The 16,260-nt window shown below is 51.4% G+C and overlaps 1 protein-coding gene across 2 annotated transcripts in view; it reads left to right on the forward strand.

Moving 5' to 3' along the window:
- ARHGEF17 (Rho guanine nucleotide exchange factor 17) overlaps nucleotides 1–15,996 on the forward strand; it is a 54,547-nt gene extending 38,551 nt beyond the window's left edge. Inside the window, exons 3-21 of one of the 2 annotated variants that reach the window (XM_039847980.1) lie at nucleotides 3,830–4,012; nucleotides 6,121–6,237; nucleotides 6,394–6,486; nucleotides 6,697–6,873; nucleotides 7,218–7,268; nucleotides 7,518–7,627; nucleotides 7,715–7,800; nucleotides 8,171–8,289; nucleotides 8,606–8,819; nucleotides 9,311–9,384; nucleotides 9,946–10,145; nucleotides 10,321–10,619; nucleotides 11,114–11,363; nucleotides 11,641–11,727; nucleotides 12,043–12,110; nucleotides 12,353–12,501; nucleotides 12,949–13,123; nucleotides 13,238–13,507; nucleotides 14,479–15,996. In XM_039847980.1, the coding sequence (XP_039703914.1) occupies nucleotides 3,830–4,012; nucleotides 6,121–6,237; nucleotides 6,394–6,486; nucleotides 6,697–6,873; nucleotides 7,218–7,268; nucleotides 7,518–7,627; nucleotides 7,715–7,800; nucleotides 8,171–8,289; nucleotides 8,606–8,819; nucleotides 9,311–9,384; nucleotides 9,946–10,145; nucleotides 10,321–10,619; nucleotides 11,114–11,363; nucleotides 11,641–11,727; nucleotides 12,043–12,110; nucleotides 12,353–12,501; nucleotides 12,949–13,123; nucleotides 13,238–13,507; nucleotides 14,479–14,675 (2,919 nt within the window). In that variant the 3' untranslated portion in view covers nucleotides 14,676–15,996. The remainder of the gene's footprint in view (nucleotides 1–3,829; nucleotides 4,013–6,120; nucleotides 6,238–6,393; nucleotides 6,487–6,696; nucleotides 6,874–7,217; nucleotides 7,269–7,517; nucleotides 7,628–7,714; nucleotides 7,801–8,170; nucleotides 8,290–8,605; nucleotides 8,820–9,310; nucleotides 9,385–9,945; nucleotides 10,146–10,320; nucleotides 10,620–11,113; nucleotides 11,364–11,640; nucleotides 11,728–12,042; nucleotides 12,111–12,352; nucleotides 12,502–12,948; nucleotides 13,124–13,237; nucleotides 13,508–14,478) is intronic. The other variant, XM_039847981.1, reaches the window with a different exon arrangement.
- The last annotated feature ends 264 nt before the right edge of the window (nucleotides 15,997–16,260 follow it).

A 16,260-nucleotide genomic window follows, 5' to 3' on the forward strand; every position in this document is an offset into this window, starting at 1 on the left:
CACAATTTACAATAGCCAAGATATGGAAGCAACCTAAATGCCCATCAATGGACAATTGGATAAAGAAATTATGGTTCATATATACAATGGAATATTACTCAGCCATTAAAAAAAAGAAAGAAATCCTACCATTTGCAACAACATGAATAGACCTAGAGGTTCTTATGCTGAGTGAAATAAGTCAGACAGAGAAAGATAAATACCATATGATTTCACTGATATGCAGAATCTAAGAAACAAAAAGAACAAACTAATCAAAAACAGACTCACAAATATAGTGGACAATTTGGTGACGGACAGAGGGGAGGAGGGTTGGGGGGCTGGGGAATGGGGTGAAGGGAATAAACACAAACTAGAAGTTGATAGATGGTCACAGGGATGGGGAGCATAGCACATAGGAACACACGCTGGTCATGGAGGGCTGTGTGGAGGGAGGAGCAATTGGGGGGATCATTTTATGAAATATATAGATGTCTAACCAATGTACTGTATACTTGAAACTAATTAAAATAAGTAAATTAATTTTTAAAAAAGTGCACAGAGAGCTTGAGAACACAGGCGGCCTGCCTGGGGCCTGGGGCCAAGGAGGGCTTCTCTGAGGGCTTTTCTGGGGTGTTTAGCTGAGACCTGAAGGGTGAGTAGGAGTCAAACAGAGGGAGAGGCCAGAGGAAATCATTCCAGGTGGAGGGTACAGCAGGAACAAAATCTGGGAACCTGGAGGAAACCTGGAGCAGTTAGGGATGGAGAAGTAGCTGGTGTGGCTGCTGGACAAGGAGTTGGTCTTTATTGTAAGCACAGGGAAGTTATAGGAGGGACACAACCAGAATTCCATCTTTAAGAGATGCCTTTGGCTGCCAGGCAGGAATGGATGTGCGGGGATCTAGGGGAGTTCTGTGTTGTCCCTTAGGTAGGAGTCAAGGCATAGGAGTGACAGTCCTGGGTTTGAGTTACTTGCCTCCCTGCTGGGTGATTCTAACCTAGTCACCTCCCCTCTCTGAGGAGCCTCAGTGTTTTTTGTTTTGTTTTGTTTTGTTTTTGTCTGCAGAATGTAACTAACCATACCCCTCTCCCAGTGTGAAGATTAAAAGATAATGAGGCTGCCCATGCCTTGTTCACAGACAGGAGGCAGGCAGGGCCTGGGCGTGTCAGTCTACCTTCGAATCTCTTGGCTGCACACACAGAGGCTTGTAGGACCTGTGGGTAGAAGAGCTAAGGGAGGATCATGCTAAGGAAGCCAAAAGGAGAACGTCGGGTGGAGAGGGGTGGAATGGACTGAAGAGTGTCAGCTGAACCCAAGGATTGTCACTTGAGGGAGCCTTGGTGTGTCCAAAGGACTGAGGACTGGCCCAGGGGTCAAGATCATAGCTTCTGTGTTCAATTATGGTGCTACCTCTTGACCAGCTGTGTGACCTGGAGCAAGTTACATAACCAGTCTCTGCCTCAGTTTCCTTGTCTATAGATTGTGAATAATAGTAGTACCTGCTTCAAACACAGATTACAAGAGAGAAGCCTGTATAATTTGGCATATTGCCTCAATTCTGCATGTGGTGTCCTAGTCCGTTCAGGCTGCTATAACAAAAATACCATAGACTGGATGGCTTAAACAAATAGAAATTTATTTCCCATAGTTCTGGAGGCTGGGAAGTCCAAGGTCAAAGCATTGGCAGATTTGGTGTTTGGTGAGGACCTACTTCCTTGTTCATAGACAGCACTCTTCACTGTGTCCTCACATGGCAGAAGAGCAGAGGGAGCTCCCTGGGGCCTCTTTTATAAGGTCACTAAACCCATTCACAAGGGCTCCACCCTCATGACCTACTCACCTAGCAAAGCCCCAGCTCCAAATAACACCGTATTGAGGATTAGGATTCAACATATGAATTGGGGGGGTGGGGGGTGGGGACACAAACACTTAGTATATAGCCAGTGGTAATGCTAAAACTAACATTTATTGAGCACTTAATACATATACTTTATGTAAGCTAATTCATAAGAAACCTCACTATAACCCCCATTTCACAGATGGTGAAACTGAGATACAGAGAGGTAAAGTAGCTTGTTCAAAGTCACAGAACTACAGTGTGCCATAGCCTAGGTTGAATCCATGTCAGTCTGACTCTAGGGTGCTCCCTCTCACACACTAGTCTACACTGCCTGAAGCATAGGTGGTATTAAAACTGAGACTGGACTCTATGACCCTGGTGTTCCCTCTAAGAGACCACTGCTACCCACATTGATTGGTGTTGTTCCTGAAGGCCGAGAGTTTAAAATGAAGGAAGAAGTTAAATACCAAGGTTAACAACCAGAAGGAGGGGGGCTACACCCTTTCCTCAGTGTCACTCTCAACCTTTGAATCTTCCTTCAAACCCCCAATTTCCAGCTAACCAAACCCCCTCTTCTAGCACTCCTGACCCTTTCTTTTCCCCACAGCACTTACTACCTTCTAACCTACTATATAATAATTCCATTATTGATGGTGCTTGTTTTCTGCCTCCCTCCACTAAATCGTCTGCTCCACAAGCACGGGGACCTTTGTCTGCCCCCTGATGCGGCCCCATGCTTAGAAGGCCGTACACTCAGTAGTTGCTCAGTGAGTATGTGGTGAGTGAATGCAAGTATTGGCTCCTAGCTGATTCCGTATCGGGTTCTCGGTCACGGTTTATTCTTTCCTCCCACTGTATGCCTGCTTCTGTGTGGGGCGCCGAGAGCTGGAGATGAGTGATTTAGCTCCTCCTCGTGGGGATAAGGCACTGGCTCAGACTGGCCAATGTGTGTATGAGACCCTGCCTACCTGTCTCCTCACCATAGTCCCCTAGCCTTTTCAGAATCCCCAACCAGATGAGAGAATCTTATCGAACTTTACTTTCTGTAGCATGTCTTAAAAAACAAACCACATTTTAAAAATGTTTAATATAAATTTTATTACAACGCTGCATAAACTTTTTCCAACACTCTCCTTTCTTTGGCCTGTAGTTACAGTTTGGACCAGTAGAGGGCAGCCTCTCCATGAGCACACTAGCCACTGAGCACAGGGCTATTCGTGCTCAGGAAACACCATTGAATGCAGATTTGAGGTGAAAAATAGTTTTAGTAACAAACTGACTAGCAGATCTGAAAACGGTTAAAACAGTGTTCAAATAGTGTCACCAAAAGCCTCCAGTAACTTCCCATAAAGCCTACCACACCCTTGTTTTCCCCACAGCAGTTATTAGCTTTTGACTTATCTTATGATTTCCACAAGTAGTCTCTTCTAGACATGTTCTTTACATTTTAACATCTCTGAAATCAGGGTTTATCCTATAATTGAATATATATCATCATTTAACTGGCAGCAGTTTTTTTCTTAAAGATAAATGAAAATAACGATCCATCTTAGGTTTAATGAAATGTGGTTTATTTTAATTTTATTTTGTGTACTTTAGCCAACTAGATTGTCAGCTCTTTTAGGGCAGGGATTTTGGTCTTTCTTGTTCACTGTTGTCATCTAGTTCTTGAACGGTGCCTAGTATACATAGTAAGTGCTCGATAAAACATTGCTGACTTAGTGTATGTGGATCTTCCAGGGAGCCCATTCTTCCTGCTTTCCTCTCACTCTAAGCTCTGTTTTTTCATGTGTCCAACAAACCTTTCTTGAGCCCACTTACACACATCTTATGCAGGCCCTGGGCTGCATGGGGATAGAGCTTTCCATCTCCCTCCTAGAGTTCTGAGTCTAATGAGGGAGAAGGAAGCAGGACCACTAGGCTACAGAGCCGGGTGACTTCATGTGCACCAGTGGGTTGGGGTGCCATCTCTCTGAGGGGATCTGCACTGACCCCATGGGTCCCCCCAGGGCTACATGCAACCGCTGAAGCAGCCAGAGAACTCCTTGCTGTGTGATCCGTCTCTAGTAGATGAGATTTTTGACCAGATCCCAGAGCTCCTGGAGCACCACGAGCAATTCCTGGAGCAGGTCCGGCACTGCGTGCAGACCTGGCACACCCAGCAGAAGGTGGGAGACCTGCTCATCCAGTCGGTGAGTGGCCCTCCTGCCCATAGCTACAGCCCTGACAAGCTTGGGCCCCTCCTGAAAGGGGCTGGCTGCTGCCATGAACCCCATACCTCACCTCACCCCACTCTGCCTGGACACTGACTCTGATCCCTATTTAACCCCAGAACTTGACCAGACACTGACACTTGTCTCAAACCCCGGGTTGACCTTAACCTAGACACTGCCCAACCTCAGAGCTTGGCTGGATGCTGGTGTGGATCCTAATCCCAATCAGACACTGACCTGATCTTGGACCCAACTCCAGTTACCGGCAATGACTTACCCTAGTCCTGACCCTGAGCTGGTGCTGAGGCTGACCCAGACCTCAAAGGGATGCTGGTACTGACCTCATCCCCTACCCAGCTAGCTCTTTTCTCTATCAGGTATTCTAGCTAAATATCTGGCATTTATTATATGATAAGTAGGCATTAGTCTAAATACATTATATATATCAACAACTCTAGGAGGAAGGTGCGATTCTTACCCTGAGTTTAAAGTTGATGACTCTGTGGCATAGAGAAATAAAATAGCCTGGTCAAAGTCACAGTCAGTAAGTGGTGGAAGATCCAACCCCCACGAACCTGGTTCCAGCACCCATGCTCTACCCTACCCTGTGCATCCTTTCACCACAGGTGAGCCCTCCACTTTTGATCTGATCCTATGGGATTGGGACCTAAAAGGGATTGGCTTCAAAACTCAAAAAGAACTGCAAAAGCAAAACTAATAAACATTTAATTAAATGTTTGTAAAACATAGCATGCCATTTTTTAATTGTTAAATTTAGTATTCATTTATGATAATTTAATTACATTTGAAAACATTTAAGTTACATTTTGTTATTTTTGCCAGAATTCCCGAGAATGCATGATGGCAACCGGTAAATTATAGCCAAATGCAAACTAAACGGTTACTCGGAGCCAAATAGTTTCAAAAAGCAAAATTGTAAAACTCCTTTAAAAAATGTACTAGCAAAAAAAAAAAAAATCTTATCTATTTTTATGGGATGTGGGTGTGTTTTCATGTGTTTGTAATGATATGGATGGGCCCTGGGCCTCAGAAGGTCTTAGAAGCCTCCTGCTGGCCTGGAAACTGATGCGACGAGAACCTTGGCCTGGTGGTGACGGGACCCCAGCTTGAGTGCGAACATCTCTAGCCCATCACCATCCTCTGTGTCACTCAGATCTTAATGCTGACCATGGGCTGTAACAGAAGCCCTGACCCCCAGGAAGGGGTCAGCATAGGATGCTCTGTCCCAGGATGGGGGCAGTTGGTTGAGGCTGTCTTCCTCCCAGAGCTGCTTCAGCTTCTGTTCTGCAGCACCCCTGGGGGATCAGGAGCGGGAAGATAATTGGCATCTTAGAGGCACAGGAGTTTGGAGGCCCAAATGAGGATCAGAAACACTACCACAAGTCACTTCATCCATGGTGCAGCTGAGACAGGAACCAAGGTGTCCCAAACCCTAGCCAGGGCTTTTGACCAAGAACCTCTACATTTAGCCCAGTCATCAGCTGCCCAGCAGGTATTAGCCATAAGCTCTGTGCCCTGTCCTAAGTGGGGCTTGACTGGGCAGAATAGGGGCGCCTATCCCCTTGGAGAGGGAATACTTGTCCTGGAGATTAAGGGAGGCTAGAGGCTAAGTATAGTTCCAGGCTAAGTATAGCCCAGAGGGTGGGTGAGATTTAGATGGGAGAAGGGCATTCTGGGTGGAGGGAATTACATGAGCAGAGGCCAAGTGGCTGGATTGAGTCTGTATCACTCAGGACCTGCCTGGCTGGACTTGGTGTGGTTGGAGACCAGCGGGTGGAAATACCCTTTTGGAAATGAGAGAACCTGGTCTGAGCTCACATCCAGGCACATGTATGTACATGCACACACACATAAAAAATGCACGTGTGTTTATATCTGTGCACACACATATCTAATCACAGTCACACATACAACATATGACACAGGAGCACATGCCTGATCTCTCAGAGACTATCATTTCTAGTTGGAGGGAAAGGATATTGGCTTGTGAATCAGAGGAAACCAGGGCAGAATGAGGTGGGATAAGGGATACCTTGAGGATCTCCAACCTGTCTCTTCACCCACAGTTCTCTAAGGATGTCCTGGTCAATATCTATTCTGCCTATATTGATAACTTTCTCAACGCAAAGGATGCCGTGCGTGTGGCTAAGGAGGCGAGGCCTGCTTTTCTCAAGTTCCTGGAGGTACTGTAGGCCAGGGCAGGGGGATGGAGGCCACCCTTACCTTGGGCCAGTTTTGGGGACCCTGGGGTTCCCAGCCTGAGACTGATCCCTGGACATTCCCTTCTTTGCATGTCATTTCTCACATGGCTGCCCATCTGCCCTGTTTTTGGATTTCAGCAAAGCATGCGCGAGAACAAGGAGAAGCAGGCATTATCTGACCTCATGATCAAGCCCGTGCAGCGGATCCCACGCTATGAGCTTCTTGTGAAGGTGAGCAAGGGGCTGGGTGGGCAGGCAGGTAAGGCCCAGGGGCCTGTGGGGATGCAGAGGGCTCTGAGGCTGGGTCCCCAGTGGTCAAGTAGGAAAGGAAGTCCTCTCTGGCATCTGCCCATAGTCCTTCCTGCTCCAGAGTTAGTGTGGGGCCCCAGGGCCTGGGAAGGGCAGCTAAGCAGGCAGATCTGGCCCCTATTTCCACCCCAGGACCTCCTGAAGCACACGCCTGAGGACCACCCGGACCACCCTCTCCTGCTAGACGCACAACGGAACATTAAGGAGGTGGCTGAACGCATCAACAAGGGTGTGCGGAGCGCTGAGGAGGCAGAGCGGCACGCCCGAGTACTGCAGGAGATTGAGGCTCACATTGAGGGCATGGAAGATGTGCGTGAAGCCCCATTCCACCCAGCCCCATCCACACCTGTGTCCATCTGTGGAGACCTGGAATTATGGTCGTGTCCACATCCACAGTGGTGTCCACAGTGTTTGTCTACAAGCATCTTCACCTTTCTCTGTCCATAACCGTGTCCTTTTCCACATCTGTCCCATGTGTCACATATGTCCCATGTGTCACATATGTCCCATGGCCAGACAGCATCAGGAGGGTGGATGGGATGTTGCTTCCACCAGCCTGGCCCATGGAGTGGAGCCAAGGGGTCACCAGGGTCTGGGGAGGGGATAGGGATTAATAATTAGCCTTCAAGACGCCTTGTCTTTCTGCTGCACAGCTCCAGGCCCCTATGCGGCGGTTCCTGAGGCAGGAGATGGTCATCGAAGTGGTAAGAAGTGTCCAGTTGTATGCCCGTTTTTCCCCACCACCCTCTGACTTTGTTCACGCTTCTACTCATACCTGCTGCCCATGGCTCCCTGCTCTTCCACTCCAACAGGAGCCCTGGGTGGAGTCCCAACTCTGCCTCTGCCTCTGGGCAGCTGGGAGAGAGCCCTCACCCTTCCCTGGGCCTGGCTGTCCCCTTGGGCCCTGTGGGCAAGGAGGCCTGTGGGCCTGAATCCTGCCTTGGGCCCCACAGAAGGCAGTTGGCGGCAAGAAGGACCGGTCCCTCTTCCTGTTCACGGACCTCCTCATCTGCACCACCCTGAAGCGGAAGTCAGGTTCCCTGCGGCGCAGCTCCATGAGCCTGTGAGTGGCCAGGGCAGGGCTAGGGGGCTCAGGAAAGGGGGGGTCATTCGCCCTCCCTGGGCCCCAGCACCTCTTGGCTCCCCACAGGTACACAGCAGCCAGTGTCATTGACACGGCCAGCAAATACAAGCTGCTGTGGAAGCTGCCTCTGGAAGATGCAGACATTATCAAAGGTGGGGCTGACTTGGGGTTCTTGGTGTTGGGGTCTTCCTCTGAGAAGCCCTCCTGGAGGGTTTGAGCTGTGGCCAGGCTGGCTGCCTATCCATCTGCTTTTCTGCTTTGGGGACTCACTTTCCCATCCAGTAGAAGGGAGCTGGCATGCAGGATCTGGTTGGCACCCACAGAACTAGACCAGGACCTGTCCACACAGACCACCTTCTGCCTGGGCTAACTTTGTTCTTGGGCACTTGGGGTTTATGAGCTCTGTTTGTCAGACCACTCCCCACCCCCAGCTCCAGGTTGTGTGGTGAGGGGAGGAGTGTCTGTCCAAGCCTGACCTTGTGTATCTCTGGATCTGTCCATGGCCTTCCTCTATCCCACCAGGGGCATCCCAAGTCACCAATCGGGAGAGCATCCAGAAGGCCATCAGCCGCCTAGATGAGGACCTGACCACCCTGGGTCAGATGAACAAGCTCTCTGAAAGCCTCGGTTTCCCCCACCAGGTCTGCTATCTTCCTGAGGCTGGGGGAGTTGGGGACCCTATCTGAGGGAGAAGATATCCCTGTCACTTATCTGAGGGAGAAAATGAAGCCTCACACCATCTTAGGGAAGTATTGTGTTCCAAGCCTGAGAGTGGAGACACAGCTCTACCTCCAGCTGAGGATGAAAGGGCCCATCTGGTCCATGGGGACAATCCAGTCTACCTCTTGGTCTAAGAGGGGAGACAGAGTCCCAGTCTCTATCAGGGAAGAGGCAGATCCCCACACTCATCTCCAGGGGAGATGTTAGGGCCTGAGGCCTAGGCTCTCCTTCCCACAGAGCCTGGACGACGCGCTGCGGGACCTCTCAGCTGCCATGCACCGGGACCTGTCAGAGAAGCAGGCACTGTGCTATGCACTTTCCTTCCCCCCAACTAAGCTGGAGCTGTGTACCACGAGGCCCGAGGGCACTGACTCCTTCATCTTTGAGTTCCCCCACCCTGACGCCCGCCTTGGCTTTGAGCAGGCCTTTGATGAGGCCAAGAGGAAGCTAGGTAAGCCAGGGCCCATGCTAGCACCCTCCTCCCAGAATCTCCGGGAAATGGGCAATGGGCAGCACCTCCAGGCTGTCTGAGACATCAGGAGCCAGAAATTCCAGGACTGCCATGTCCTGTGCTCCAGTCCCTGATAGTGGGAGGGTGGACTAAGCTTTAGCAATGAAGCATAGGACTTCCCCAGGGCCTCCCTGGCAAGGAGGGGATTCCATGGATAAGGTCAGCTTAAGTCAGGGGGCCCATCATGGCAGTAAATGGCCAAGAACTCCCCCATCTCTACACATACCCACACAGTCAGAGGAGGCCTGAATCAGGAAAGCTGTTGATCAAGGGCCATGGCTTAGAATATCCTTAGAGACTTCTGGGTCTATCTCCCATAGATGGGAGTACAGATGAGAACTTGAGGCCAAGAACAAGCAGCGAAATGAGCAAGGTCAGGATCAGGATGAGGTGGATTCTAAGCAGTGTCTGTCTGACCATCTCCACTACAGCATCCAGCAAAAGCTGTCTAGACCCTGAGTTCCTGAAGGCCATCCCCATCATGAAAACACGCAGTGGCATGCAGGTGTGTGTATATACTTAGGTCATGTGGGCGCATCTCTTCAAAGCCAGCATCAGTTCTTATGTTTCTGTTTTGTGTACAGTGTTTCGTACATGTGTTGAATATTGCAACTACTCCCTATGTCTTTGAGTGTATAGCTCTCTCTGTACATGCACATGGACACTGCATATGTGTTATGCATACGGGTATGTTCATGCATGTCTATATCTGTGCATGTGAGCAGAGTTGATGGAAGATATCTAATTTATGTGCTTTTATGAGTGTATACATACAGACAAAGGTTACCATTTTCATGTTACGTGCATATACACATCATATTCAGGGTGTATATGTGAACACGCACATATGGTTGATACCTGTATCACAGGCTGCGTGCATTCGATGTATAAAGAGTGTCACGTGTGCTGTATGTGAACACAACACATATGCAGAGGGGTGTGCTGGGAATCCATACACATCCATGCAGGCCTGCCCCGCTCTGTCCTGCTGGTGAGTCTGGAGAGTGGTGGAGAGTAGCAGTGATTCCTCCATTCACCTTCCCCTGTCCATTGGCACCTTTTGCAGTTCTCTTGCGCAGCGCCAACCCTGAGCAGCTGCCCCGAGCCCACACCAGAGGTGTGGGTGTGCAACAGCGATGGCTATGTGGGCCAGGTGTGCCTGCTGAGCCTGCGCGCGGAGCCCGACGTGGAGGCCTGCATCGCTGTCTGTTCTGCTCGCATCCTCTGCATTGGGGCGGTTCCGGGCCTGCAACCCCAAAGCCACCGGTGAGGCCCGGCGGTGGGCAGGGCTGCTGGACTGAGTCTCTACCTTCAACAATGGAGGCGGCCCTTAGGTGGTGGTTGGCGTATTAGGTGGATGTGGGCGGGGCCTGGTGGGCTTGGCGAGTGGGGCTGAGCCTGAGTTCCAAGGGGCCCTTATCCCCACCACTTTATCTCGCAGAGAGCGGCCTTCATCCTTGCGGAGCCCGCAGGAGTCGGCACCTGAGCCCGCTGGGCCTGAGTTGGACGTTGAGGCCACAGACGAGGAAGCAGCGACACTGGCAGAGTCAGGGCCCCAGGCCTGCCTGCACATCTCCATTGCCGGCTCGGGCCTTGAGATGGCACCAGGCCCCACCGAGGGTGACCCCCGTCCAGAATTGGTGCCCTTTGACAGCGACTCCGACGATGAGTCTTCGCCCAGCCCCTCGGGGACCCTGCAGAGCCAGGCCAGCCGGTCCACCATCTCCTCTAGCTTTGGCAGTGAGTGTCCATCTTGGGGCTGTCAAGCAGCGTGGACCACCCAGAAGAGGGGCCAGCCCTATGGGTATTGAAGAGGGACCCGCATAAGCGGACATTAGCACACAGAGCAGTGAGGGCCAGCAAGGTGGGCAGGGGCTGTGACACTGAGGAGCTAAAGGGCAATGAGACAGGCAGGCCAGATCCTGAAGACCCTAGAATGGCTGATTAGTTAAGGAAGATGGAGTAGAGAGTGGAGTAACTGGTCTCTCTGTCCATGGTATGGTGGCAGATTGGAGGGGCTAGGACTAGGAACCTATAGCACTAAACTGTCAGTGAGCAGGTTAACAAGGCCTGAGCTGATGCAGAGGCCTCGGGAATAGGAGGAACAGTTGTAGAAGGCCCTGGGGAGGGACATGGCCAGAAGAGATGCATCGAGGGGAGACTGAGCCTTGGAAAGATATCAGAACTCAGGCCTAGCAGAGGGGAATGGAGTTAAAGACTTTTGTCTCTCTCAGATGAGGAGACCCCAAGCTCCAAGGAAGCCACAGTGGAAACGACCAGTTCCGAGGAGGAGCAGGAGCCTGGTTTCCTGTCACTGTCTGGCTCCTTTGGACCTGGCGGTCCCTGCGGCACCAGCCCAATGGATGGGAGAGCCCTTCGCCGCTCCAGCCGTGGCTCCTTCACCCGGGGCAGCCTTGAGGACCTGCTGAGTGTTGACCCTGAAGCCTATCAGAGCTCTGTGTGGCTGGGCACTGAGGATGGCTGGTAGGGACCAGGGAGGGGCCAGAGTCACAGTGCCAGAACCCTGAGCTCCCTACTTTGGGAATTATATGGTATCCTGAAACAGGAGTGGGAGGGCTTTGGGGCAGACCCCAGGAGTACTGCCATTGGGTCTGAAACCACAGGGAGACTGTGGAATCTCAGTACCCTGGGCAGACATGTAGCATGGTGGAGCTGATGGTGGAGGCCTAGAGGTGGAAGGATGATTCTGGGGGCTGGTGTGCCCAAGCACTTGTCACAGGTGCGTACCCCTGATCCACAGTGTCCACGTGTACCAGTCCTCTGACAGCATCCGTGATCGCAGGAACAGCATGAAGCTCCAGCACGCAGCCTCTGTGACCTGCATCCTGTAAGGCCCCTGGGTGGCCCTTCTGGTCCAGACCCTTCTCAGCTGCACATACAGGCCCCTTGCGATTCACCCAGGTCATCCTGCTCTCCCGCCTCCTCCTCTCTTTGGAGGCCAGAAGCCAGGCCCTAGGCTAGCTGTGCTGCTCACATACTGTGCGGCCTTGGGCAAGTCACTACCCTTTCCTAGGTTCAGACTCCCCTACTTGGAAAGGTGATCTCTTGGAAACTATAGTCATCTGTCTGTGATTCCCTTGGCCCGAGGTGACCTGCTTTGGCCTCCTGAAGCCCATGATTCCTCTTCCTTTTCTCTATCTAGGTATCTCAATAACCAGGTGTTTGTGTCTCTGGCTAATGGAGAACTTGTGGTCTACCAAAGAGAAGCAGGTGAGTACCCAGCCCTCCTCCCAACCCCTGGAGCCCTTGCTGGTGTTGGAGCTCTCTTCTGAGAGGATGAGGCCTTGGGGCTGAGTCTGGAGATGTGGCTTTGGGCAACTCCCAAACCCTCTCTGGGCCTTGATGTCCTCATTTATAAATGGGGTTGTTAGCACCTCGTTTCAGGAGAGGGTAAGGCTCGAGTGCAATACTGGACTGAATTTGCTCTTTTCTTTATCCCACTCCCTCTCCAGGTCGTTTCTGGGACCCCCAGAACTTCAAATCAGTGACCCTGGGTCCTCAGGGGAGCACCATCACTAAGATGGTGTCTGTTGGTGGGCGGCTGTGGTGTGGCTGCCAGAACCGAGTCCTTGTCCTGAGCCCTGACACACTGCAGCTGGAGGTAGCCCTAGGGGGTTGGGGGAGAGTGGGATGGAATTGGTGACTTGGAGTGAGCCAGGCCCACAAGAGAGGGAGATGAGGTTATGAAGGCCATAAAAATGTATCCAGTTGTCCAGGGAGAGGCTAATGGTTGCTCTTAAAACCTTTCAAGCTTTGAATACTCTAATCATTAAATCACTCAAGTTTCATGAGGAAAGGACACCTCCATTTTAATTACTGAGGATTAAATGGAGGAGGCTTCAGTGAAACCAAACTTTTATAAGTTAATCATCTAGTCCAAGAAGCAAGGCTGCCTTTGCTGTCAATCGGGTGGGCTTTTTGGAGAGGTTTAGCGTGAGTTATAAGGAAGAAGAGATGGGCACTGGTGAAGCACAAGGCAGGGAGGGGAGGAGCTAAGGAAGGCAGGTCTGTCAGTCACCCATCTGCTCTCTACCCGCCCCACCACCAGCACACATTCTACGTGGGGCAGGATTCCAGCCGCGGCGTGGCTTGCATGGTGGACTCCAGCCTGGGCGTGTGGGTGACATTGAAAGGTAGTGCCCACGTGTGTCTCTACCATCCAGACACCTTTGAGCAGCTGGCAGAGGTAGATGTCACACCTCCTGTGCACAGGATGCTGGCAGGTACTGACCTCTGTCTACCAGTACCCCTTCCCTTGGAGTCTTATTGCTCTGTCATTGAGGAGGCTGAACCAGGGCCAGGATTCAGCCTCAGCTCTGGTCTGTCTCCCACTCCAGGCTCGGACGCCATCATCCGGCAGCATAAGGCTGCCTGCCTGAGGATCACAGCACTGCTGGTGTGTGAAGAGCTGCTGTGGGTGGGCACCAGTGCTGGCGTCGTGCTCACCATGCCCACCTCACCCAGTACTGTCAGCTGCCCTAGAGCGCCCCTCAGCCCCACTGGCCTAGGCCAGGGACACACTGGCCACGTTCGTTTCTTGGCTGCAGTTCAGCTGCCAGATGGCTTTAACCTGCTCTGCCCAACTCCACCACCACCCCCAGACACAGGTGGGTCTGTGCATCCTACCCCACTCCAGGGGTCCTGGACTTTTGGTTAGGACTCCCTACTCTCTTGCTAGAAGTGGTTTAAGAGGGAGGAAAATGTAATACAGAGCTAGAAGTGGCATATATTATAGGAAGTAGGCTATGGAAACCACGGAATATACTAGGATATGGGTGTGTGTGTGTGTGTGTGTGCGCGTGTGCGTGCGTGCACATGTGTGCGTAAAATTCTGTCCAGAGAAGTGTCATGGGACATAAGGCGTGAACTATAAGCTAAGAATTAGAATATGGCACAGGAAGTGATATATACCACAAAAAATAAAATGATTAGAAATTTATATATATATATATATATATATATATTATGGCAGGAAGTGGAGTCAGGAAGTGATGTGCAGAGCAGGAAATAGAAATAGCACCAGAGAGAACATAGAATGGCAGATAGTAAATGGCCTGTGAAAATTAGAAAGTGAAATGTATTAGGAAATGATGTACATCAAGAAGGCGACAATTGGCAGTCTTGCTTTGGCAGGATAGGAAACCATATTCCCAAGAGGAAGTAGCTATGGGAATCAGAAAGCGGGGAAGCCTTGGTCAGGAGTTATCTGGGTGCAGAGAAGACCTAACTGAGAAATGGCCATTGGAAGCAGGAAACAAGTATGAGGAGGACAGTATATGTGCTGTAATCAAGACAGATAAAAGTCGTATGGCCCTGAGAAGTTATGTCAGTCCTGACTAGAAAGTGCGGATTGGGAGGGAAGAAGTTGTCTGATTGCCAGGGAGTGGGCACTTCTTTCCAAACAGGAAGTCCTTAGCTAACAGGAAGTGGGATCCCTCACAGGAAATGTGCATGTTTTTTCTATCTTCTGGGGTATGGGAACTTAGGTCCAGACAAGAGCATACAAGGAGCATGGATCATCTCGTTTAATCCTCATCAGTTGCCCCTGACAATGGATCTTTCCCCTCTGCTCCTCCAGGCCCTGAGAAGCTGCCATCACTAGAGCACCAGGACTCCCCTCGGCACCGAGGACCCACCTCAGCCAGGCCTAAAATGCTGGTTATCAGTGGAGGTGACGGCTATGAGGACTTCCGACTCAGCAGTGGGGGTGGCGGCAGCAGCGAGACTGTCGGCCGCGATGACAGCACAAACCACCTCCTCCTATGGAGGGTGTGACCCTGTCCACTATGGCTCAGGACTTGGCCACCCACCTGCCCTCAGCCTGCTTGCCTCTTCCTAGCCCATATGCAGACTCTGCTCAGAAGTGTCCAACGAGGGACACACCTGTGCTTGCATGGGCTCCTCCCATCCTCGCAGAAGCATTCCTGAGAGAACACCTGCTGGCCAATGGGCCAAGGCCTTTCCCTATCCTCTGGCTGCTCCGGTGCTCCCAGTCGTGATGGGGGTGGGGTGGGGGGCATGTGGGCTGCCCAGGACCTCTGTCCCTGGAGCTTTTACCAAAGACACGGCCGGGCCTGGACCCCACGGGGCTGGGGAGTGCCATGTGCAATATCTGGAGGGTTTTCTGGGGGCAGTGGGAGGGCTAGGGGATGGAATCCTTTCCCATGTACAGTATTTATGTTTCTTTTTAGATGTGTACCTTCCCAAGCACTTATTTATGCAATGGCCTGAGGCAGGGGGTAAATGGAGGAAATGACAGAAGGAAAACAAACCTATTTCTGCCCTGGGGGGCCATCTGAAATCCTAACCAAGCCTTTCTGGAGGGATCAATCCCCCTTTATTATATATACGTGCACACACATGCACGCACACACACATACACACTGCATGTTCAGGGCATGCCTCTTAACATACACTTTCTATAGCCTTATCCTGATTGGACCACCCTCCAGTATCCAGAGCCAAGGACCACTTCTCCTCAGTCATCCAGAATAAGATGATGACTATTGGGAGGCAGTGACTCCCATCTGGAGGGTCTCCCCAGGCCTTGGCACTTCCTAGTTTATTGGCAGTGCCTTTAGTGGTTTCTGAATTTAGAAACACTGATGGGGACTTGGACAGGCTCTTTCCTGACCTAAGCAAGAAAAGGGCCCTTGCTCTCCTCCCAGATGACCCCCCAACCCCTGTGTCTCATGCACTGGCACATACGGTCACCTTGGGAGGGTAGACCTAGGAGCTCCCTCTGACCACTGAATCCCTCTCTTCATACCCCTCCTGCCAGGGGCAGCCCCTCCAGGAAGGACGCCCAAAGCTGAGGGGCTGGACATGGCCTCTTCAACCAGGAGCCACTTGAAGGCAGCCTCCCCTGCCTCTGGACTGCAGGAGCCAGTCTGAGCCCCAGCCCCCTCGCTTCTTCAGCTACAGCTCCAAAGGTCTGGTTTCAGATAGGGTTTGGTTCTGTTTTTGTTTGGGGTGGGTGGGTCATTGCCGTCTTAGATTATGTTTCTCTTGCTACCAAACAGTCATGTATTAACTTTTCCTTGGATGATGAATTTTAAAGAGTCAATAAATAGAAATACCAAATGATTGCTCCCCATCAGCAGCCACAGTGGCCTCCTGCCAGCAGCCTCAGGGCTCCCCAGCTGCGTAGGTCTCCTGACACTCTGGCTTGGGCAGAAGGGAGGCCTCAGAGACCCAGAAGAGTGCTGGGGTGGTGAGGCTGCCACTGATGTGCCAGTTTCTGCCCTGGGGGCCACCCGGAACCCTGTCTGGCCAGCAGTTTCCTCATCAGGAAAAAGAGAGGTTGTGCTAGTCCAATGCTTTGTAACCAGGGCTATGTGTTAGAATTCCTTACATATTC

This window comes from Pteropus medius, unplaced genomic scaffold, assembly GCF_902729225.1.
Source record: "Pteropus medius unplaced genomic scaffold, Ma_sr-lr_union100, whole genome shotgun sequence".
Lineage (NCBI taxonomy): Eukaryota > Metazoa > Chordata > Mammalia > Chiroptera > Pteropodidae > Pteropus > Pteropus medius.